Source organism: Buteo buteo, chromosome 7 (assembly GCF_964188355.1).
Source record: "Buteo buteo chromosome 7, bButBut1.hap1.1, whole genome shotgun sequence".
NCBI classification, from domain to species: Eukaryota; Metazoa; Chordata; class Aves; order Accipitriformes; family Accipitridae; genus Buteo; species Buteo buteo.
In genome coordinates, this window is record NC_134177.1 from 14,755,220 (window position 1) to 14,779,899 (window position 24,680).

Consider the following 24,680-nt stretch of genomic DNA (forward strand, 5'->3'; position numbering starts at 1 on the left):
AAATACCATGGCAATGAACAGATTTTGCATGGAGTGATTAGGTGGACTCACAGCCTTTTAATGGCTAGGTAGTTAGCCTTGTCAGAACTGCTTTAAGAAAAATAACATAGTTTTCCTGATCATTTTTTGCTAAGGCTGTGCTCAAACAGTTATGAATATGACTGATATGCCACAACATACTTCTAGGTCAAATTAACCCAATCTGCAGAAGCCAGTTAATCGAGCTGGGAGACAGAAGAGGAAACTGCTCTAGAATTTGATACTATACATTCTTGGGTTTGACATAAATTGCTACAGAAATGAAACACATTGAAGAAAGAAGTGTACAGGAGTCACCTTCCTTATTTCTGCAGACAGTGACCATGATGTTGTTATGAGACTCAACCAGTCTGTGCAGTTTAACCGATTGCTATAAATTAAAGAAGAACACACAAAAGTGTTACATCTTACTTACATGATGCAATTCATCCACTAACAACTATTCCCTTTTGTAACTTGTGGTTATGAGACCCCTCATAAACTGGGGTCTGGCCCTGCCAGGAACCATACAATCATACAGAGAAAGAAAATCCCCACCCTAATTATGGAGAAGGTGTAACAAAAGGTTACAAAGCAAAGCACTGGAATGGGGAAGGGAGGATGTGGGTAAAGAACCATACAGATATTATGATGACTAGGAGGCCAGGGCATTGCACCTGCTACTACACAATGTCACGAGACTAAACCTCTGAGTAACTCTCATAGGACTGTACGTGTGCATGTTGTTACATCCTGGCCTTTCCCAGACATAAGAAATAAATTCTCCTTGTGGAAAAAGGTGAGGTGTCTTACCTGTCTAAGATCATATACAGTCAAAAAAATCGAGAGAAGAGACATGATTATGATGGCAGTGGCATACTCCATGTAATCTTCAGCAAACCACAGACACACACTGAACAGCTGGAACACGTAAAATGGATTTAAGACCTGTTTGGAGAGAGAGCAATACTCAAGAGCTGGCCACACTTAAATGGCTCCAGTATACCCAGCCAGTCCAACCTGTTAGAAGTGGGCTGGAATAAAAGCTATTGAGTTAAGTGTTGTGTCTCCCGACCCCCTTTCTAATTTTGTTAGCAGTGGCTTCAGTCTAATCAGATTGGACCATTTCCATCTGACAGAAGGGCCAAATAATCTGGACCAATAGGATGTTATTTGGGATGTGAATGGCTCAGCCCAAGCCTTGTTTTGCTTGCTTCTTTACAAGAAATGTAACAAAGGTGACAGAAGAGCAAGTTGTGCCATGAGGATGGAGCTCACATACCATAGGCACATCTCCACAAACGCTCTGTTTAGGCCACATATAGCCAGTTCCCGTCTGAAAAAGATACTGGTGCTTTACATGGTGCTGTGCTCAGAGTCATGAGCTTGTTGGATCTCTCTGCAGCTGTAGGCATATGCCAGCTACTGCTGTTCACTTAATCTCTGCTGATCAAGTGACAGCCTTTGCCTGGAAGGTTTGACTTCCAGTGCAGCTCGTAAACATTCACTGACCCTTGTAAGGCCAACAGAACAAGCTCCCAGGACACAGATACATACAAATATGAAGCAGCCATACAGGCATGGGGATGGAGGATAAGGAACGATGGAGAATCAATGAATTTATGGTGATTTCATGGAACAGCTTTAAACAGGATTTGAAAAAGGAGTGTACTTGATGAGTGAGTGCTGGGAAGCTAATTCAGGCATAGAATCCATTATATTCTATATGCACACTCTGCCTCCCCAAGTAGCCTAGAATAAAAGCAACAGAAATGCTTAACCTCTTTGATGAGTAGTTTCCAAATAGGGATCACTGGAACATCAATAGTGTTTGGCCCACATATAACTTTCCTGTATGGGATAAAGATACATCACTTAAGGATAAAATAGTGACAATGTAGCTCACTCAAGAAGCTGCAGCTTCCAATAGTCCCGAGAGCTTGTATCGATCCCAGTTTAAAGGCTGTGAGGACCTTTCTCAAGAAAAAAACATTAAATGCCCCTACAGTGCTTATGTGAGAAAAGATGGCTGTACCAATGAAATCTACTTAAAAAGACAAGAGGTGTAACACAGCCTTTTAGGCAAACATTTCCATCATGCAAAAATTCCTTTGAAGCACCACAAACAAAGGAATTCTGCACCTAAAACTAAATTATCTAAAACCAAATAATTTTGCATAAAGTTAAGGGTGATTTAAATGTAAGAGTCAACATGAGTTGAGGCCAGGAGCTGGATTTTCAGTATTCAATCAACTGAAGATCATTTCTTTATTTAGCAGTTTCAGGAATATGTATTCTGCAAATTATCTAATGATACAGTAGTTTGTGAGAATAAATTCAATGACCAGAACTAATAGATTTAGAAGTTCAATACAATTACATGGAGCCCCACTGAAGAAGCACACATACAACTTACCTGCACTATCTCATAGAGACTTTCTCTTACACCAAATAAGAACTGCTTAGAGTTAGTTACAGGACATAGTTATTTCCTGATTGAGAACAATAAGTGATGAATACTGAGACATTTCAGAAACTTTGACAAGGAACACACAACATTTTCTAGCCCTTTTCATTCAATTTTTCATGCATGGCCATTTCATCTAAAATTATGTGCATATTGTGTAATGGATACACAAGTCAAGGAAAGTGCACCAACAGCAGTGAATTTACATCTCTCTGAAATTCATATGTTAAGTACTTGTGTTTTAAAACATGTACCTGACATTCCGTTCATTGCAGGTGAGACCAGAACCAAATTTGGCATGTATAGCTGAGCAAGTGTGATGGTCTTCTAGGGCTCTAAAATATAAAGGGAGTGTTTTCCTTAGGACATTATTCACAAAGAAGGCTGACTTCCTCAGAGAATTCTGTGACCAGGGTATTGAACTCACCCAACTTTCTGGAACTGTTTTGCATAGATATTCCAGACATAGCGGATTCTTTGTACTTGGATACTTTTCACCTGCAAAACAAAACAGGGACAACAATATATGCAACACAGCAAACAAAAATACTCCCAGGCCTGCTCACAGATCTCTACTAGGCATCCTCACTGGAGTTAAGCACAGATAAAGCAAACTATATGGAGGGCAGGGAAAGAGAGAAGACAGGATTGCATATACTAACTCCCTAGTTATGTTATAGAGTGGGATCCCCACCTCAGTGCAGGCTCCAGTAAGCTTTACAAATCTTTAGGTCAAGCAAGTACAATGCAGCATTCTTCTCTCCCCATTTCATGAAGCAAGGTATACAGTCCTCACTCTCATTTCACAGAACAAAGGGAAGAGATCACTGATGCAGTGGTGGGTACACAGGCAGCTGTCAAAGCCTGTCTTCAGTCAACAGCTCCCTTATCTTCTCTCTGGCTTTGAGGAAAGCAGGGGGCTTTGGGCAGTTTGCAGGCATGGTGCCAAGTCCTTCAGCTGAACAGATATGTGAACAGACAAGAAAGGCCATCCCAGGATACTTCCTGAGTCACTGCTAATGCTAAGCCCTTGCAGAGCAGTTATCCATTAGGAACACATGCTGCCATTCATAACTTGCAAAAGGAGTCTGTCCTGTCCTGCACAACAATAACAAAGCCTATTAGAGATAAAGGTGCTTCATATCAGCTGGAAGAAGGCAAGGCTATATACCTATACACATAACTAATACAGAAAACAGCTCTAGGGGACTCTCTCTACCCAGTGCAATAAACATTATTATAGGCCAATGAAATCTATACTCAACTCGCACACTGACTCGAAATGGAGCTATAACCACAGTCATTAACCTAACAAGAGGTCTGTAGTTAGGATTTCATGCAATAGGAGCTGGAATATTTGCGATGCTAAAAACTGGAGTGGGAAATGAGGGACTTAACTCGCTGCCAGAACAGGTCCTTGGAAAGCTCTTGGGCACTACATGTTACTCTAGACTTAGGTAGCTTAAATGGTAAAAAGGTTTTATAATTGACTTTTAAGTAGGGGCTTTTGAATTGCTAGTGAAGGATTAAACTGTTTGCTTTTTGCTGCTTTAAAATCTGTTCCTTTCTATCTAGATGTTTTGATTGATATGAAAGTGGTGTAAAAGGGCCTATTATTTGAAGCTATATTGGGCTTTTTTACGTCACTAATTCAATCCTCTGAAGAATGTTACAAACCAGTCTTCACTTTCATACTGTGCCGGTTGATTAAACTAGCTGGCACTAAACTTTCTTATGTACATTAATATATGCCCACACAAAGCAGCAGTAACAGCAACAGCTTTGCGCAGCTAAAGGCAGGTTTATAATGAAAATATCTACTAAAAATTGCTGTAGATATAAAAATAAATGCTAACAAGTTAGAAATCTATTTCCTGGAAAATAGCTCTTTTATGGGTTCCCCAGTGCAGTGATCTAGTATCTATAATCAAGAGCCAGATATAGCAAATGTACCATTGCACTCCTATTGCTCACACCAATTTAATGTGTAATGCTAAGCAAGACATTTAACTGAACTGTCTGGTACTTGTTCTAAAATGGGGATAATCACATTTACTCAACTCATGAGAGACCTTGTGATCTGCTTGGATCAATTAATTGTCTACCTTCTCTCCAGTGCCTCCCTGGGATCTCAAAGCTATGGAACTGACAGAGACCAGGATACATTTTTGCAGGAACAGTCAACAGTGCAAGACCTGACTCCAGTAAATGTTCTTTAAAGCATAAATTGGTGCACACAAAGGCAAAAAAGCAAAATGTGTTTAAGACCCCCCTTGATGAAACATTTCTGGAAATACTGATGCAGCTCTGCCTAGGCACTTTGCTATTCTATTCCCCCTCAGCTGCATTCATCCATGTTTTCATGTTACTGTGGGAGCTCTGATATTCAGTTCCTCACAGTATCCCTTCAGAAACACAGCCACCCCTAAATTCCTTGATTCCTATGCCAGGAATGAGTTTTTGATTTGGAACTCTGACTCTTCACTGCCAACCCCGGTGTCTTGAAGCTCTCCTACTTATAATGTAGGTCTTCTCTCAGGAGTAGTGAGGATTCATTTTTCATAACCCACCTTGGAGTAAGAAAGGATTTTTACAGAGGTGAGTGCAGTTCTCCAAAATCTCTAGCTTGTTTTTCTACAGCTCACTATGTTGACCAAGCTGCAAATTTCTTAGCTGGATATGTTTCACAGCTCACTTTCACTTCATGAAGTATGGCTGAGATTTGCTATCATCTCCCAGATGCTGCAGGGAATACTTTACTTACTTGCAAACTTGGCTTCATTATGGCTTTGCTGAAGACTGAGTCTTCCTCAGCAGTGGCTGGATAATCCAATCTACTTTTGATAAGTGCAGATACAGAGATCCATGTCACAGTCTTACGAGAATAAATTCGAAATTCATCCTAAATGAATATGAAAGAGAAGTGTCACAATCTCCCTCAAAATCAGACCAAACTCACTATCACCTTGGAGTGAATGATTACGGTAGCCCTTTCTAGAGCACTGCTCCAGCTTTTTTAAAGAATTAACCAACAGGGGCCTCCCAGCACCTGTGACTGATAGATAAATGAGCCGAATGGGAGTGGAACCATGGTCCTGTCAAAATGCAAGTACTGCAAATAATTCACTGGCTGCAGGCCTGGTGCTTGGCTGATAAGGATGGAATGTGAACACCCAGGTCATGATCTAGGACAGTAAACAGTGCAGAACAATCTGAGATGCGGTGACCATACTGTAAAGGGAAGATCAAAACGAACATAGATCTGTACTGCAAAATGGATCTTTAGTGCCAATACCTTTTCACAGTCATCCCTGTGTTAACACTTCATTCGAACAAGAGTGTGAGCACCATGCCTCCCTTATGGTACTTTAGGCAAGCTTTTGCCACAAACTGAGTTCATGATCTTGCTATTTTTTACAAAATAAGTTCAACATTGGAACTGCATGATACCTAGTGTTGGTAGTCCAGTCTTACAGATTAGAGCAACTACTGTAATAAGTACCCTCATGTTAAGTTTCAGTCCTGAAGACTGAACCACATGCATTAAAGCCAATTATGAAACTGACTGATATATCATACTCAGTGTGTGAGCAGTTTGGCAGGTGGAAAAAGCTGATTACCTCAGCCAGCTAGGTTCTGAAAGCACAGTTATTAAACTTCATTTGGAAATGACAACAGAAAAAAAAGATTCTGTACCAAACATGAGTCCTTTTGAATAATTTAAGGGTTCAAAAAAGAACTTAAATAATGTTTATATATCTTATTTATTTGTGCACTTTTCTTCTTAAACTGGTATTTTGAGTAGAATAACATTTATTTCTGATATTTATCTTTAATTTAAATTTCAGAATTAGTAGACATTGAGATGCAGATTGAGATGGGAAGCAGTGAATAACACAGGTGCTCATTATTTGAACTAAAGTGAGTCAAAATTCAACAACAAAAGTTAGTTAATAGGCTTTTATACTGCAATTGCAGAGACGATGATGATGACTTATGAATGAAGGTTTTATGTGAAGCAGAAGAGAATTCCAAGGATCAAGCTGATGGGATTACTTGTATTCTCATTAGCAGTAGCCATCACATTTGAGAACCGACATAACTAGAATGTAGGGAAAAAAACAAAACTGACATTTTAACACAAAGAACCACAAAGGATATCTGAAATTGCCCAGAGCATACTTTGAGAGAGCTTCCTGATAACAAGAATATACAATATGATTAAATTCTTGTTTAATTACATAAAGGATCATTTAAAAACTCATTTATTTGAAAAGTGCTTGGCATGGCAAATCCATTTAAAATGACACACAAGAATAGGTAATTAAAAATGCAAACTGAACTGAAGATTAGAAAGGGACATTAAACTTAATATGCTTTCTCAAAAAAAAAAAAAAGTATCCCCAGCCTATTAGGATGCAGATTGTTTCAATATACAATATTCAATAGGCAGATCTGTGATTTTCAAAACCCAAGATTTTAACTGCATGCTGCTCTGCTCACTTAAGAAGGCAGCTCAAACACAGTGGTAGCAAGTGATCCATTTTGCAATTGCCATTGTTCAGCAATCTTTGAAGCAGAACAAATCAAACTTCTGGAAGTAAACCAACCCTGCCAGCTCCTGGAGTATTCAGGCTCAGCTGGGATTCAGAGTCAAGTCTCAGTTTGCTTCTTTTAGTGTTGCAGTAGCTTCCATGAAATGAAATCAGGGTTTGCGTATGTTGCAGTGCTTCAGTACACTCCTCAACAGATAGAAACCTATATTAGGAAACTACAAGCAAAACATAACAGCCCTGAAAGTATTAACTGCAGGATTGCGGGCTTATTGGACATGGGGAAGGGCTGATGGAAAATGGAAACATACAGCCAAGAAAACAAGCAGTGTAAGCTTGCCTTCTTCCTTATACTGATCCCTCATCATGCACTGTTGGACACTGCTAGGGACAGAACTAGACAAATCTTAGGTTTGGCCCACTAGCTAAATTTTGGCAGAGAGAGGCAGCTTCATGAGGACACCCAAGGGAAGGAAAAAGGATCTGCTGGACACTGCCAATCAAACAGATGCTTTAGACTCTGGAGAACAGATATGCAATGCAGAAAGGACATGGGTGGTGGAAGGGAGGAGAAAGGACTGAGAACAAGTATCACAGTCTTGAAACCACAGATATTAAAGGTTTTTTCACCCCAATGTCTCTCAGCTTGTTGTCTGATCAGCTGTTACCCTCCATTCCAATCATCATCTTACATATAATTTGTGGAATACTTGAGAGTTCTTTAGATCAATGATGGTAGACATAAGATATTATTGCAGGAAATCAGCAATGTAAGAGATTTCAGTTAACTGGATTCCTTCCAATTAACTCATCTTCCAATTAACTACATACTAGGGACTAATTTAAAGATTAAAGTAGGCACGTACTGTTGTTCTGAGCAGAACAATGTCCGCTTCTTCCAAGCTGCAGCGGGTGCAGTTTGCCCACACATCCCACTCTGGCTTCCAGTAAAAGAGCAGCAGCAGAGCCCCACAGGACAAGATGTATCCAGCAATGCACAAGGCCTTTCGGCAGCCTTGAGTTTTGTAGCCAAAAATCTCCTGCACAGCAAAGACAAGGAAAAAAACATTACTGTTCTCTTAAAGAAACACCTTGGAATATTACACTTTCCCATCATCCACTGCTCTCCCGTAGGTACTGCAGAAAAAACAAGCCATAAAATTTGTATTTGGCTTCTTTATGCATCCTAAACATGACTAGAAAAAAATTTTGCATGTTCCAGAGAAGTTTTCATTCACTCTCACAAAATCTGGATTGCTGTAGTCTGACCAAACCTCTAAAATAGTTTTATGTAGTTGTGAAACTTATCATGAGACACTCTTATGTGTGTGCATGAGTTGGAATGATATCAGAATATACAGACCCTAACCTTTAGGCCCCAAGTCAGGAACACAGATTTGCCTGGTCAGCTTTTTTAAGGTCCCTGGGTGACAGAGCTGAAGAACTTGAGTACATCTGCACTAGGGGATGGAGAGTGGTGGAGACCCACTGCAGCCGCTGAGACAGTGCCTGTTGCAGAATCAGAAGCACTACTGCTGTCCTGCCATAGCAGTGAGTCTGCATTAATGCACCTACACCTCAGAGACTCAGCTAGTGTCTCTGCATGGTGCTGAATGACACTGTGTGGCTGCACCAGCTGGAGCTGCTTTGCACAACTCGGCACAGACACAGCCTTTGTAGGGCTGTTACCATCTTCCATCATAGCTCCAGTATGGTGATTTTGGACCTTGCCAACGTGCCATTGTCCTAACATCCCAAAATAATAATAGCAACTGTTAGTAAGAACAATTAATGAACACTTGCAGAATGCTTTACATGTTCAGAGGGCCTAAGGAAGCTACTCACTGTAGCTCTATGAGTAGGTATTATTATTCCATTTTTAAAGGCAGGGAAATAGTTACAGTGAGGCAAAGTGACTTGCCCAAAACTTCAAAGGGCTGACTGTCAGCATTACAGTTTAAGAGCTGCCAGGTTTTGGTACCATGGCCAAATTCCCTCTCAGTAGTGCTAGCACGGACTTGGTAAAGGTGAAATGAAAAGTATACAGTGAATTTATAAAGGAGATCCAGCCCTGATCTAAGATGGGAGATTGCATGGCTGCAATCACATGGGGCGACCAGGAGAATTTGCTAACATAAGGGTTGAGATTCCTCAATCTCCTTCTTCCTAGTATATCTGCAGCAATTGTGCAATCTGCTTCTGAAGATCAGATATCTGCAGCCACAGATATTGCAAGATCCATTCATAAGGTGAGAAGAAAAGGCAATGTAATTGGAAGGATGAGTAATGCATAATTCCTGGTTCTGTGCTGGTGTCTTTGCTTGTTACATGAAACGCAGGCCCTACCCAGTGGTTCCACACCGCCTCGGCCTACCTGCTCTATGTCATTCTCCAAAAGACAGACTCTATCTTCCTAGTTAATCTCCATGTGGTTTCTAAAGGAAAGAAAGGGGCAACTGTGGGGAAGAAGTATGGTAAACTACACAGGGAAGTGGCCTGCATTGCACAGGACCTTGTTATACCACCGTGCGATGCACACGCTCAGCATTTTCAAAGGTTTCTATAATCTCTGAGCAGCCCAAGAGAATAAGGCAACTCTGCAGAAGATAGAAGGAAGCTCATGGAGGACAGCAGCAGGTGAGGTTGCTAGAAGGTAGTTGGTGTGGCAGTCACGTGCTATTAATATTCACATGCTCCTATAAACAGGTAAAAGGCTCTGCATTCACCTCTGTCTAGTTGTATCCTTAACAAAAAGGTTACAAAATTAGTGTCAGCACCAGCATACAGAATAGTACATAGAACTATGTGAACTTACTGTTCACAGCAATGGCTTACTAGCAAGATCCAGATGCTTGGATCCAGACTTTACAGCTTGTCAGCAAAGCAAAGGAACTCCCAAGGAGAGAGAGATGCCTAAGGGAAGAACTGTTAAAAGAACATGCCTTCGGACTTCCTCCACTAAATGGCTGGACCTGGAATAACTGGAATAGTATTTTCAAATTGGGATGGGCATGAATATCAGGGTGGGGAAGAATGAGATTGCTGCCATGTGCATCTTGGTTCTGCCAGTGAATCACTCCTTTAATTTCCAGCTTTTGTGCCTTACACCCAAAGTCTGAGAAGTCAATAAGGCTGTAGTTAATGCAATTAAGAAGGGAGAGGGTGGGCATTCAGCATGTGATTGGCAGCCATTTGGGATCATCTTCTGTTGGCAGTGTTCTTCTCTTCTGAAATGCTGAATGATTCTCCAAGCCTGATATGACAACATAACCATAGAGCTAGGGCAGACTCTGTCTTCCTCTGCCTAGGAAACCATGCACCTATATATCAAAATATGTATCTGAGTCCCCCTATGCCTGCATATGTTTCCATGCCTTTGTTTTCCAGAATAGTTTCCCCTCAAAAGGCAGTTTGATTCCTTAGATCTCAAGACACTTCCCAAAACCAAGGATGCATCAGTGTTCCTCACCTTGAAAACTAGGAGAGAAGAAAACAAGGAAAACAGCTCAGCTGGGAAAAAAAGGCCATGCTCTTAAGACATCCACTATGCTGTCTGCTGGATCTTGCTGCTTCTCACAAGGGACCTTCCTGAGATAGATAGCTGTTCTGACCCAGGGCACATTCTGGCCTATGAACACAAGTGTTGTTTCAGGTTCATTGGTTTGTGTCTTGATGAATGTGACATTTCTGAATATAGGTGTTCAGGAACTCTACAAGGAGTAAGCTGGGAAAGAATAAACATCAGAGGTTAACTGCTGTTTTGTATCTGGATGTCCATGCAGGAATCTAAAGCCAAAGATAGAGCGTTTCCCACGGTTAGAAAATGTCTGGAGCAGGTTACCTGGGCCACATCATTCAGAAGTAAAGCTAAGCAGGGAAATAGACTGAGCTCCAAACATAACCTGTGCCAAAATTCCCTAGGCCAGAACCTTTCAATACTTAACTACAGAATAAAATGTTCTGTTAGGTTGAGGTGTTTTTCCTAACCCTTTGCCTTCAGCTGGAAGGACTACAGAAATGAATGCTGCATTCATAAAAAAACATTTAGTACATAAATAACTCCCTGTTGAAACAGAAACAGTGTTAGTACAAATACTTCTCACTTGTCAAACAAGTCAACAGTGGAATTCTTTAGAATTCTCAAAACCATTATCTTCTCAAAAAAAGGTGAATATTAGACCTGCAACAGAGGTATCTACAATGTGTATGAAGAAGGGGGGAACAGGCACACACATGATGCAGATTCCTCAGCAGGTTTATCTAGCCACGTGGATGCCTTACAGTAATTACGGTTTGGAAATTCTTCAAGCTTATTCAGGAGTCACTAGGCCTATACTACAAAGATCTCCAAGCAAATGCAAGTCCACTACGGCAAACAATATTTCCAGGGCTGGCAGAAATCCTGCTGTTGATGTCACCAGTAAGAACATGTCTGTCAGGTTGGTTTTATGTTGTTAAGGAAAAGAGAATAACTTTTGCTGGGTTGTATTTCATTACACAAAGAGGCTGTGCTGATGCAGACATGCCTCTTTTGAAGACAGGTCTGATGAATACAGATTTGCATCTTGACAACTTTTCTACTGTGTGAGCAGATTTTTAGGGCTCAGTGTGTGCATTTGGCATATATAACATTACACAGCCAAATAACCTGGGGTCTTGAGGGCACCAGACTAAGAGATGGTGGAAAACAAAGCTAAGATTAGCTATCTGTAAGACTCCAAAGGGCTTCTCGTTATCTCACAGGATGTAGCACTGTCTACAAAAGAGGCTGGTATGCAGGGCTCATCTCATCTCTGTATAATAATTTTTAATAAATTGTACTGTATCGTAAAACTTTGTTTCCTCATCTGTTAAGATCCCCTTTCTCTTGAGACTCCCAACAGTCAGAATAGTGACTAAAACAAAATGGTTTAACTTGTCATTGAAGGGTCTAGGGAGGGGCCATGGATTATTGGACAGAAAAAGCTGCCAGACCTGCTCAGTTGGCAGAAAATGTGCTTATTCCAAGAAAGGTTCTTAGCTGCTTTTACAATCATACAAAGCCAGCACTCAAAGGCTTATCGCTCTAGCGTCCAGCAAGTCTTTGTTACTTATGTTTAAAAGAAAAGTTGCCTGTAACTGCCAGGTCATCTGCACAGCAGAATTTAAATGCAAAAGTCAAACAAGTTCAGGCACCCTTTTCTTTGGTGAAAACAAGGCCTGTAGCTACCAGCAAGGAGCCTAAACAGTGGCTGTGAACTATCATATTTCTGGCAACCCAATCACCAAGTACCCTATTTGAAAAACCTGTTGCTATAACAACAGATAATAGGATTAGACTTGAAAGACTGGTTAAGATTCACAAGGAATTTAATAACTGAATCTCATTCTTACCAACCAGAACCTGTTTCATCAGAGGTTTGTTTCTGTTCCTTCTGAAGCCAGCAGCAACTATCGTTCCATTAAGAACAAGGTTGTGCCTTTCAGATTCTATCTTAATTTTAAGAGTTAAATTTTTCAAACTCAAAGTATATAAAATTCCTGGATCAGCTTCCCTTCAGAATTTTGGCATCCCAAAGGAGACATACAGCTGCCAATATGCAGCAGCAAACTGGGGTTCACCAGCTGACTGACTGTAGTTTTCCCATTCCTTCAGATATAAGCAACTGGGGAACACACGCTTAAGACAGGCTTCTGGCAAATCCTTCCTGAAGCAGCAGCCTGTCGAAGTCTATCACCATCTTTTGCACTGCAAGACTTATGCTTTGCACTTTAGGGTTTGTGCAAAGTGAATGATTAGTCCCAAGCTGTACAGAGAGGAGCATCAAATTGGCAGAGGTCATAAAGCTGTGGTTTTCCTCCCTCTTTCTGTTCCACAACAATTACTTCTCAAAAACACCTTCAAGCAGATCTTTTTGAAGGGAAGGGGGAAAAAAAGCAAGCTAATTCCTAAAATAAATGCCTTCCTATTACCATACCTATTACCCCTCTTTGAGGCAAGCTGCTGTGTCCAGAGTGCTCCACACTACTGAGATCTTTCCAGTACTACAAATGGTTATGAAGAGAGAGAGAGATTATCTCATGCTCTGAATATACATTGCTAAGTTTTAGCTGGTTACCAGGAGAGTGAATTCTCATTCAAGCAAATGTGCTCCAGCCACGTAAAGTAATCCCAAAGATGTACACAAGGATATACAGGGTAGATTTCCTAAGTCAGCGTGATTATTCTTAAATACAGGACTATCTAGCATCTCAGCTGTACCAAGAAATGGAAACACTGAAGAAAACTTAGAAGTATTTCTTCTCATTAAAGCTGCCCAACTTTCCTCAGCAAAATGGACAGCTAGTTCAACACAGGAAAGCATTGCATGTCCAGAGTCCAAATGAACTACTTGCATGCTTTCAAAATTACTTGAAGTATTTCACTCTGGAAGAACTGGCACCTGCACAATGTCAGCTGTTATATTATTACACCAAGTGATATGATCTTGTTTGAGGAGTCAAGAACTGCTTGTTAATAATTTGGTTCAGGTGGATTAAACTGACTGTTAACAATAATGTCAAAAATATTTTTCATGGCTTAGAATTTAAAAAAAATGTTGCAGGGTCACTGAGTCACACATTATGTGCCAGTGCCACTTGCTGTAGCTGCCAATAATTTAAAATACATGATTTTGACAAAGAAAGAATGTCTGCACATAATTGTCTTTTACCCCATGTACTCTCCTTCTCTCCTCTGCTTACACATAGCCTTGTCTCTTTCTTCACAACTTCTCTCACATACATATTACTTTTTCTTTCACACAAATACACACACTAGCTGTTCTCTCTTTCTACACACACGTCAGTTTTTTTCTCATCCTCTTACAGTACCTCAGACACCCTCACAGACATCTTCCTCTCTCTCATACTCCCAACTTTTTTCTCTCTCACACATATGTAACAAAAACACATACATACCTGCCAAATCTAGCACAATTGGGCTATGGTTTTAATTTCACCTGCTACTCAACTGCTTTATCAATCTTTTCTGTGATTTTCATTTGGGAATCCCAGGTGAATGAGCACTGCTCATGCTCACTGCAGGCTTGGAGAGCATGGCAACTGCCAGACACCTTGGATTTACAGCGCAAATTGACTCAACACTGTGCACACGCACCACGTGCATGGAAAACCTCATATTCACAGTGCAGATCCTTGAGGCACTGGACTCACAGCACATGTGCTCAGTATGATACTGGTATGAAACTGGGATAGCTGGCTCCATGCAAGCACAAGTTGGGTGTCCCAGTAGCGCACAGCTGGAATTGGACACACAGGGTACAATAGTGTGGCTCTACACAGCACCAGACAGTCCACTTAAACCTAATTAGCTCAGGCTCATTTCTGGTGTTGCTAGTGACAGTACCACTAGTGGGAAGAGAATGACAGGGTGTTTATGGTCCTAGAAGGACAGGGGCATGGTGGAGCACAAACACTAAACCACCAGCCGTTTGGAGCTGGGGAGCAGGGGCACATCAGCACCAGGGCTAGAGCCAGGAGCGGGGTGCTTGTGAGCAGGTTTACTGATTCAGCGGCAGAGCCAGTTGGGTTCTGCATTGCACTGAGCTAATTAGTCCCCACCCTCAGAGCCAGTGCCTTTGCGCTTCCTGCAGTGCTCAGTTCATGCTGCTGGATGACTCTGTACTGCATTCTCTAGCACATCCCGGATTACCGAGGTTTGCACTATGCAAAATATGACACCTCTCCTTCCCTGGATGGCAGAGAGCTGACTGAAAATCTACATTTGTATCTAGGGATAACAAGTGTCCATGTTTTTCCATGACATGGTCTCTTTTTCACTAAAACAGAGTTCTCACTGAGTAGATTTCAAAGATTTCTCCAGGATTTCTGGAAGTGAACAGTCATGTCAGGTTGTAATTGACTGTGTTTCACTAGCTTTCTGGGGCTGTTGTACACCCAGAAATCCTACGCACACTCATAGCAGAGCTATAGTGGCTCTGCAGCACAGGAATTTTTGAGAAGCACTGCATTTATCAGACATGCATGAGAATGGTTGCTGTACAGCTGCATCATGGGTCTGACATCTCCAGCAGAATCTGTTAGACTGACAGAATGCATATGTGACAAATAGCTGATCCGTAACACACTATAATGCCAAAGCAGCTAAGAAGCACTTAATTTACTACAGTTGTGCACTGAGCCTACTATTTAAGAGAAGCACCATGCAGTAGATCAGATATTTTTTGTAAACATAGGACTTATTTCCACATGTTACAGAACGCATGTAAACATATTCCTCCCTGTGAAACTCTGGAAAGAAATACGGTAGTTCTATATATAGAAATCCAGCTTTATACAGGCGCTCAGGCTGGAACAGTGTTGCCAATTCAACAGACTGCATTTGCTAATAATTTATGCTAACATAACACATGTGTTTTTATGTTCCAGAGAAAGCCAAGGTTCCCAGTCCTCATCTAACTGGAGCTGACCCTAGAGATTCAGCTGTCAAATGGTTAGGAACACCGCTCCGGCCCATCCCTCAAACTCATATAAGACCACCTCCACCTAGATTTATAATGCCATACCAATAATCTGTTGAGCCATCCTCCTGTTGGAGGGGATAACCAATTAAACCCAGTGGACACGTACAACTTTATTTTCTTTCTGCTAAAAAAAATTATATCCCTTTCTAACTCTATGTTTCTGCTATGGGAACACCCCCACCACCCATAACTAAATTACAGACTGTAGCATTTTATTACAGAACATGTGCCATCTGCTGCTTCAAGTTGAGAAAGACCTAGACAGAGATACGACTTACCATCTCATTCTCTTCTCCCTGGTTAAGCTGTGCATAATGGTTCTTGGCAGGATTTTCCCCCATGAAATGACCCTCTGGAGACTTTCTAGAGCACCCTCAGGACACGTCTTCAGCGTTGTGCGCTTGAACTTCCACATTGAGGAAGCGTTCTAAGTACACACCTTCCTTATAACTCTGCTGATGTTTGAAGAATGGAGCTCCTCCCTCTCTGTGGGGTTAGCAGGTAACATTCAACCCTCCTCCCTTCATTCTGTTGTTGGAGTGTTGTGACTGCAAGGGTACATGCAAAATTCACTCAAAGACACTGCAAGAAAGAAAAAGTTAGATCTTAACAGCTGTTTGCCACAATATGACTGTGGGGCATAACTGACAGGTGCAAGCAAGTGCTGTTGGCATGCAATTTTCAGGGGAGGGCAAGAGGGGAATATTTTTCTTCGAGAGATCATGGGATCACTGGAGACCAGGAGTGTGTCCAAATGAGAAGGAAAATAAGCATTGCTGTTGTTAACACTCTTAGCAACCAGCCTGAACTAAGTGTCCAGCTGTGTTCCCCACATATGCCTTGGAGAAAAGTTCAAGCTCTGGCATTGTAAACAGAGGCCCCAGTTTGTGCCCGTGGATTTATGCACTGCCTGTGTGTTAGGATCCAGCCTTGTACCATCTGTAACCAGTACTTTTATTCATTGTTAAGAATATCATCACAGAATGTCTTCTGACCTCACCATAGAGCTTTGGAAAACACCACTGAGGTTATTTACTCACTGTTAGGGGAAACTAGAGTTCCCCACTGATGTCAGTGAGCTGGATACAAATGTCTCTGACCTCCAAATCAGAGCCAAAAGGAAGCTGGCAGAAAAAGAGCACTGAGGGTTTTATCACCTCCTTTTTTTGCTAGTCAGGCTGCATTTGTTTATTAGTCTTGTGATTCATTCTCATTACTATTTCCTTGTCCTTTACCACTTTTTAAGAAGTTACACACCAAATATTTCAGGAATGAGGTCAGGAAAGGCAAAACCTGTTCTTCCAGCAAATACATTAAGGAAACTAAAATATTAGTTCTGGGGTGACTGAAACAGATCAAGAGGTACCAAGTTAGTTCCTTTCCATTAGCATTTTACTTCCATGTGGCATGGACTTTTACAAGTCCCAGACACCTCAAGCATCAGGAAAGACCACTGCCTATCCTGCAGTAGGCAGGCTCAGAGAAACTGAAATGGGAGAAATGGAGGGAAGAAAGAAGAGAAAATGAGGGAGCTAGATCAATCAATACAATAAAAGTTGCCCATTGCTAATAATGTGAGCCAGGCACAGACCTGCAAACCAGATTTGCATGTATGCACAGCACAGGGACAGATATGTTTCTAAAATGCTGGTGACAAGCAGTTTGCATTGGAGAGAAGTTGTTTGGTCTTGACACCTAGCACGCTTTGAAAAGGAACCCAGACCAGAGGCTGGACAGAAAAGGCTGTAACTGTACTAAGCTGTGTTAAGGGTGATCTGTTGTGACAAGATCAGGGGCGAACAAGGTGCTCTCCATACCCCAGCTTCAGTGTTACCCCTTCCTTCCCCCGACTGCCACTCTGAGGCTAGATTTGAGCCTCTAAACTTTTCTTTTTTTTTTCTTCTGAAAGCCAGCAACAGGAACTCCAGTTATTACATGATGATCACAATTTTCAATTAAAAATTAAAAAGAAAGAATGCAATAAAGTCAATTTCTGATAAATCCAATTATACAGGAAAGCAGAGCATTGCTATCTAGAAGCTATAGAAGACAGGAAACAACTGCAAAGATACCTTTTCCAAGGCAGGCTGATGATTCTGGGAAATGACTCATTATTTTGGGAGGTGCCAGGGGTGGAAAACAGGAGTGCTACACATGCTTTTTCTGCCTGGTCAGCTTTTGCTGCTTTCCCAGATGTCAGCCTTGCTCTTTCTAGTGTCTATAGAAGACTAGGGTGCAGTAGGAGTCCTTGGTTGCCCTTTCACAGAGATGAGCTGCATTGCAGAGTATCCCACCAAACCTGGGTCTCCAGGGAAGAATCAAGGCTCATCCAATCTATTCACTACTTGTAGGCTTAATCCAGCTGCTATTGACAATTTCTGCTCCTACAGAACACCCTTATTAGGGAGGTTTATATCTTCACAACTGAAAACAAATCAAAACCAGATTAAAGGTGTAAAATATTTCCATAGTTCGGCAACCTGTCATAATATTCCAGCAAATCTGTTAATCCTGAACCAATGAAGATGGTGGAATTTGTTAATTTTCTTAAGCAGGTTCACTTTCTCCTGGAGAAAACACCTGTAAAGCGTCCTGAATTGGAACCTCTAGTTATATGTTGCCCTCTACTGTTCAAAGTAAGAATTACATACTAGTTTATAAAGTTACTTGTATGTCCTATGGAGTATCATAATTTTATTTTTAAATTGAAATTTGCTTAAAACCACAGATATAAATCACAAAAATGTCTGGTCAAGTTAAAATACAAAGCAAAGGTAAGATTTAAAATATAGTCCCTTAAATTTATAAATAAAGATAAATCTAAAAGCAAGCATGCAAGAGACAGAAACATGTGCCTCACCTTGTCCCTGCAAGTTTTATCTCAGTCCTGAGAATGCATGATGTATTATGTCATCCTTGTGCAACTTACTTTGCTCTGAAAAATCCCGCTGCATAAACAGAAGCCTGGCCTATAAAACACCCCAAATCTCTTTTTTCTGTTTAGCTCAGCACATGATATCCAGTTCTGGGCATATTACAGAAAGGAAGCTGTGAACCAACTGGTCACAGTCCACAGGACAGCACAGGGAAGAAGGAATGACTAAGGAGTCAGAAAACACAGAAGAGGGACTTAGGGTTGTTTAATCTAAAGAAAAGCAAACTGAGAGGAGTCATGACAACAGTTTTCAAACATGTAAATGGAGAAAAAGAGTATTCTCCATGTCCACTGTGGATAGAGTTAACTTGCTGCAAGAAAGATTCAAGACAGGAATGAGGGAAAACTTCCTATTAATGTTAGCAAGCACTGGCATTGCCAGGTGAACACTCCGACACCTGTGGTCTCTACGGACAGGTGGGGCATGCTTCTCTCAGAAATGAGGTAAATAGAGACAATCCTGTCTGAGGGCAGATGGACAGATCTGCTGAACTCTCCTGGTTCCTCCTCTGCCTCCTGCTTCCGTGTGGTTCCGTCAGCATCCCCCATCCCCCCAACTCTGAAAAGCCCATTTGGACACACCTTGTGTTTTCCACCTTTCAAGGCAGCGCTACCACCCATTTCACGCACTTCTTCAGAGCGACAACAGCTGGGAACTCATCTGGCAATGGTATTCAAGCGGCGGAAGACCCTGGTACGACCACAGGCCTCCATCCGGGGCTGGGCCTCACCACGCTCTCCGGCCCCTGACCCGCCGGGCCAGGCCCCGGAGGCGAGCCCAGGCCGCCCGGGGGGTGCCGGGGATGCCCTGGGCCGGCCCAGGGGCATAGGGGCTAGGCACTGAGGCCTGGCCCTGCCGTCGCTGGGGTGTGAGGGGAAACACAAGGCTTGGCTGTGGAGAAGCCATAGTCCCCCTCCCGCCTCTCCACTTCTCCTGGCCGGGCAAACCCCCCAGCGGTCCTCCCTTCAAAACCCTCCCTCCCTCGCCGCCGCCGCGTCCGGAACCTTTGCGCGGGGAGGCGCGGTTTTCAGCCGGGCCTGCCGCCACGGACCGCGGTGCCCGGAAGCGGCGGCAGCCCTGTCAGCCCGGGGCCGCGGCAGTTCCACCTGCCCTTGCCCGCGGCAGCCCGGGGCGTCAGGCGCGGGAGCCCCGGCCAGCGGCCGCGGTGCGTCCGGCTCCTCCGGGCCCCTCTCGGCCGCTAGGATGTGGCGGACGCGGGCGGCGGCGGCTTGGTGAGCGGGGTGGGCCGTGGCAGGGGTCAGGGCGGGCGCGGCGGGCCGCCGGCGGGCCTGGCCGCTGGGGCGCGGCGGCTGTGCGGAGCGAGCGGCCGCCAGAGCCGCGACCCTCTCCCGCCTCTTCCGACCCGGGGGCCTCTGCCCCGGGCGTGGCGTCGGTGGTAACGCTCGTCCGGGCTGAGTAGGCCCCGGGCATCCGTGGGAACGGGGCTGCCCCGGGGGAGAGGCCGGAGAGCACGGCGGGTCGGGGTGCAGGGTGGGGGAGCGGGGGTGCGAATGGCGGAGGGGTGAGCCTGAGGCCTGCTGGGGTGGGGCTGCTGCTTCCAGGTGGGGAAATTCCCCCTCCTTCAGCTCCCATGGGACGTGGGGGTGCGGTGTGGAAGGGAGCTACGTCTCCTGGGGACTCCGAGGGAGTTCGGGCCACCTTGGTGTCCAGATGTTGGCTCTCCCCAGCAGCTACCCTACGTTTCTCTTGTTTTTCACCATTCTACACAATTCCAGATGGGAGCGGTTAAAATGAATGGCCAGTAATGTCACGGTGTTACTTGGCAGATTTGGGAGCAGTAGTAGCAAAATAAGTGTGGTCTAGTGCTGAATGAAAAAGAAAACGCCACAGTGCTTTTTGTTGAGTTACATTTGAAAGACTGCTTTGCAGTCATAGCTATTAAAAGTGTATATAACGTGTCTTTACAGAAAACTTGTTCCAGCTGAGGTGGGGGTTTTTTGAACTCTTAAACTGGAGCAATATGTGTAAAATGTTAGGTATGACTTCCAGGTGGAGTGCTTGACTATCAACAGTAACGGGCCACTCTTTCTTGTTTTACAAGGTATCTATAATCTCAGTGCAATGCAAGAGTAGTCAGGTTACAGGCCTGTAATCAGGCAAATTCTAATGGCGGAGCAACTCATGTCTAGAAGGCTGATTTTTGTTATTGTTGTTAAAAACAGCTTTCCAGAGGCTTTAAATTTGGAACTCCTGAAATGTTTCATTTAATGGCATTATTTTGGCTCCCTTTTCAGTCTAACTGCATTTTTTAGTGAAGATCTTGAGGTGATTGATTCTTTTTGTCAGTATTCATCGGGAGTTTTTAGCAGTGGAAGGAAAGAATAAAAGAGAAAATTGAAGTTTTGGTAGAATCATAGAATGGTTTGGGTTGGAAGGGACCATAAAGATCACCTAGTTCCAACCCCCTGCCATGGGCAAGGACATCTTCCACCAGACCAGGTTGCTCAAAGCCCCATCCAACCCGGCCTTGAACACTTCCAGGGATGGGGCATCCACAGCCTCTCTGGGCAACCTGTTCCAGTGCCTCACCACCCTCACAGTAAAGAACTTATTCCTTACACCTAATCTAAATCTACCCTCTTTCAGTTTAAAGCCATGACTCCTTGTCCTACCGCTACATGCCCTTGGAAGAAGTTCCTCTCCAGCTTTCTTGTAGGCCCCTTTTTGGTACTGGAGGCTGCTATAAGCTGTCCCCGGAGCCTTCTCTTCTCCAGGCTGAGCAACACCAACTCTCTCAGCCTGTCTTCATAGGAGAGGTGCTCCAGCTCTCTGATCATCTTCGTGGCCCTCCTCTCAACAATAATGGAGTAGTGGGTTTTTTTAATGAATTAAAGATTTTATATGTAAAATTAAAGCAGGTAGGGTTTGAAATACTTGATAGCACTCAGAAGGCGATTGTTGATCAAGTTTTTGCTACAACAATTTGTGGTGGAACTCAATTTTTCCTTCAGTTTAAACATACAGCACGAAAGCTGTAAAACACAGTGTATTTTAAAAGAACAATCACAGATAAAATTACAAAATGCCTTTAACCTAGGTGAAGACTAATAATGAGAAGTGGCTGCTATAGTATATACTACCACTTTGTCTCTCCTGAAAATATTAAATATCTGTGTAATGGTAGTGACTGCAAAACAAGAAATAATGGCCCAGTCATCAGCTTGCTTTGTACAGGCTTATCACACCCTGATTTAAAAAACTGCCTTCAAAAGCAGGAGAGAAAACATTTATAGTGTGGAGGCACTTTCATTTTTTATTGTTATGTAGCCACTTTTGTATTGATACTATCTGTGGTTAATTTCTGAGCCTCTTGTAATTCCATGTCAAAGAGGAAAAACTTGTTACTACTTTTGGGATTATTCTGCTTCTGCTTATTATCTTCTTTCTAGATACTAAGTTTGTTATTGCAAAGGCACAGCCTTCTAGATAGTTTAGTATAGCAGCAAGATGATACCCTTCAAAATCATAGTGACTTTAATGAATGAGGATTTTTATAAAAGTCAGTGGAGTTTCCTTTTTTTGAGCTTTCTGTTACAATAAAGGAAATTTCTAAACATAGATCATCAGGAGAATTAGTCTTTTAAGAGAGGAAAATGTTTCAACTCACATAATTCTGATTCTTAACTTATCTTCCGAAAGCTCAATTTCTAAAAGTCCAAAGTGCCTTTATAAAAAAGTCTTCCACTTGTTTGGTCATTAAGAATATGCCTGTCGTAGACAATGTCACCCCTAGTACATGGAAAATCTCAAAGCAAAGAACTGTATAGATTATAGAGCATGTTATTAGAAAATACTGTAATATTTTCTATTTCATATGATTCACTCTCTTTAAGATCTGTTAATTTTAAATGATTTAAGATTACAGGATGAATAATTTGCCTTCTGGTGTGAAGCACTTTCTTCTTTCGTGTTTGTCCCCTTTGTAAGTAGTAAATGCCCTTGATAATATTGAAAACCCTGGAAAAAACAAGCATTAATTTCAAGAACTGTAACTTCACTCGTATTTTGCATCAGGTAATGATTTAATATTAACCATTCTGATATGGTGAGGCTAAAAATTTACAGAAGAAATTGCTTTTTCCAGAGCAGTTGTCTTTTCCCTAAACTAACAAAGCTACCTCAAAATATTGAAGCATGCAGATAATGTAATTGAAAATATACAAGGAGCTTTATTCCACGCTATGCGTTTGTTTTAACATAGGCAGCATTGATAAGGTTCCTGTGTTTTAACACGTGCTTTTCATGGCTGAGCTCTTTCATCTTTCAGACTGAAATTTTCCCTGTTGCATAAATCTGAATTACTTTATTAAAGTCTTCAACAAACATGGTGCAGCCATCTCCAGAAGTAATCTTGTCTATGCATGACCTAAGACAAAACAATAATGCTGAACTGCAGAGTACTGGAGTGAAAGGAAGTGAAAGATGTCATTAAGTACATGCTTCAACTCCCAAGAAGAATCTGCCAAAAAAGGACAAATGTATTTTGCAAAGGAATTTTGTCTGTGTATTGTTTTTTTGAAGTTTGAAAATCCTCTACAAATTTAATGTTCTCTAAAAGTTCATTTTGAATAACGAGATAGGCCAAACTGTCAAGTTTTCTTTTATGTTGCAAGTTGATCATAGTCGTCTTTGGACTCTTAGCTCCTGTTTGCCCAAACTGTTTTACCACAGACATGTTACTTGCCTTAATCCAGTGCAGAAGTTAAATTTAATTCATAACAGGCTTCATAAATGGTATTTAAGATTTTATTTCTGTAATCATTAGAAATGCTATATCCATTAACGATGTTTACAGGTTTTTATTTTCCTGGTAGCATACCAATGGTAACTGGAAATTGTATATTCAGAATGATGCTCTAATTTATCTGTAACCAGCTAAAATGTAATGTGAATTGCTTCTGAAGAGGTTATTGAGTTAATAGTGTGTTGAGGAAATCTGTTACTTAAGAGGTTTTTTTTTTTTTTCTTTTAGTGTCATCTGCCGGAGTCTAGCAAATAGCAGCTATGGAATAAAAAGAAAATCACCACTTCAAAACTTGCATCTTATTTCCCGAAGTATACATCATCCCTACTATCCAAGTTCAAAATTTCAAAGACCTCCGTTAAGGATATCAATTCAGCTGTTCTCTTCTCTTAATCGTCTTCCCCTACGCAAAACAAAACTTTTAAATGTAAAATATGGATACCAGTTCCACAGGAACTTTTGGCTAGCTAGGCTAGCATCAAGGCTTCTCAAACTTCGCTATCTTATATTAGGATCTGCTGTAGGTGGTGGTTATACAGCTAAGAAGGTATTTATCTGTGGAAGCTATTTTATGCATTTTGTCTTTGCTACTATTATATACTTCAGAACAGTAGTTCTTGGTATATCCACAAAAATACAATATTTCATTGTTTGGTTAACTAATGATAATAAAGATGAGTGAATATGGAAAACATTGTTTAGAGAACTAGTATAGATTTTAGAAGATTGAGTAGTAGTATTCATATCTGAAAGATGGTGGGTTAGTATGTTTTGTATGTAGGTATTACTTTTCAACAGATTGCTCATATGTGTCTCTACATACATTTCTTTTTCTATTTCTACTACTTTTTTTTTCCTTTTTGTATTAGACATACGATCAGTGGAAGGACATGATGCCAGATCTCGATGAATATAAGTGGATTGTTCCTGACTTCATTTGGGAGCTTGATGAACATATTGACTTCGGTATCGCAAAAACTAAAATGTTACTCTATCTAAAGACTAGCATATGTAAAACTTAAACATAAGGGTGTAGGTCCTCAGTGCCTCTCTCCAGTAGTATCTTTATAGCTGTAATTGGAGTGCACTTGTTTTGTTAGAGTTTGGTGTGTGTCTTACCAAGGTATTTGTATCAATGTGTTTGTAGGAAGAAGTTAAGCATTGGTTAGCATTGATATTCTGTAATTCATCCTTTCATTTGAGAATGTTCTTGGTCCTTTCATATGGCCGTATAATCCCATCACTGAAAGGAGAGTTAGAGCATGATCAAGGGCACTTACATGTGTTTTGGTAGGATTTTGCACAATTCTTTCTATATGAATGACACAAGTAAAAAATATAAATAGATAAGTAAAAGATATGTGTGAGTAAAAGACCAGTTGAAAATGTAGAATACTGACGCTACCTATCTACAAA

The 24,680-nt window shown here is 41.7% G+C and overlaps 2 protein-coding genes across 13 annotated transcripts in view; one reads left to right on the forward strand and one right to left on the reverse strand.

Moving 5' to 3' along the window:
* The window catches only part of LOC142032701 (putative cation-transporting ATPase 13A4), a 50,247-nt gene extending 30,815 nt beyond the window's left edge, over nt 1-19,432 (reverse strand). For 6 of the 9 annotated variants that reach the window (XM_075031644.1, XM_075031642.1, XM_075031646.1 and 3 more), the window contains exons 1-9: nt 19,081-19,432; nt 15,842-16,145; nt 7,905-8,078; nt 5,250-5,387; nt 2,913-2,983; nt 2,740-2,820; nt 1,800-1,869; nt 832-966; nt 337-409 (exon numbers count right to left, since the gene is read on the reverse strand). In XM_075031644.1, the coding sequence (XP_074887745.1) occupies nt 337-409; nt 832-966; nt 1,800-1,869; nt 2,740-2,820; nt 2,913-2,983; nt 5,250-5,387; nt 7,905-8,078; nt 15,842-15,904 (805 nt within the window). In that variant the 5' untranslated portion in view covers nt 15,905-16,145; nt 19,081-19,432. Of the gene's footprint in view, nt 1-336; nt 410-831; nt 967-1,799; nt 1,870-2,739; nt 2,821-2,912; nt 2,984-5,249; nt 5,388-7,904; nt 8,079-15,841; nt 16,146-17,862; nt 17,971-19,080 lie in introns of those variants that run through there. The other 3 variants (XM_075031643.1, XM_075031648.1, XM_075031650.1) reach the window with 3 other exon arrangements.
* A 132-nt stretch (nt 19,433-19,564) lies between these two features.
* The window catches only part of OPA1 (OPA1 mitochondrial dynamin like GTPase), a 59,493-nt gene continuing 54,377 nt past the window's right edge, over nt 19,565-24,680 (forward strand). For all 4 annotated transcript variants that reach the window (XM_075031651.1, XM_075031653.1, XM_075031652.1 and 1 more), the window contains exons 1-3: nt 19,565-19,731; nt 23,493-23,811; nt 24,134-24,230. In XM_075031651.1, the coding sequence (XP_074887752.1) occupies nt 19,703-19,731; nt 23,493-23,811; nt 24,134-24,230 (445 nt within the window). In that variant the 5' untranslated portion in view covers nt 19,565-19,702. The remainder of the gene's footprint in view (nt 19,732-23,492; nt 23,812-24,133; nt 24,231-24,680) is intronic.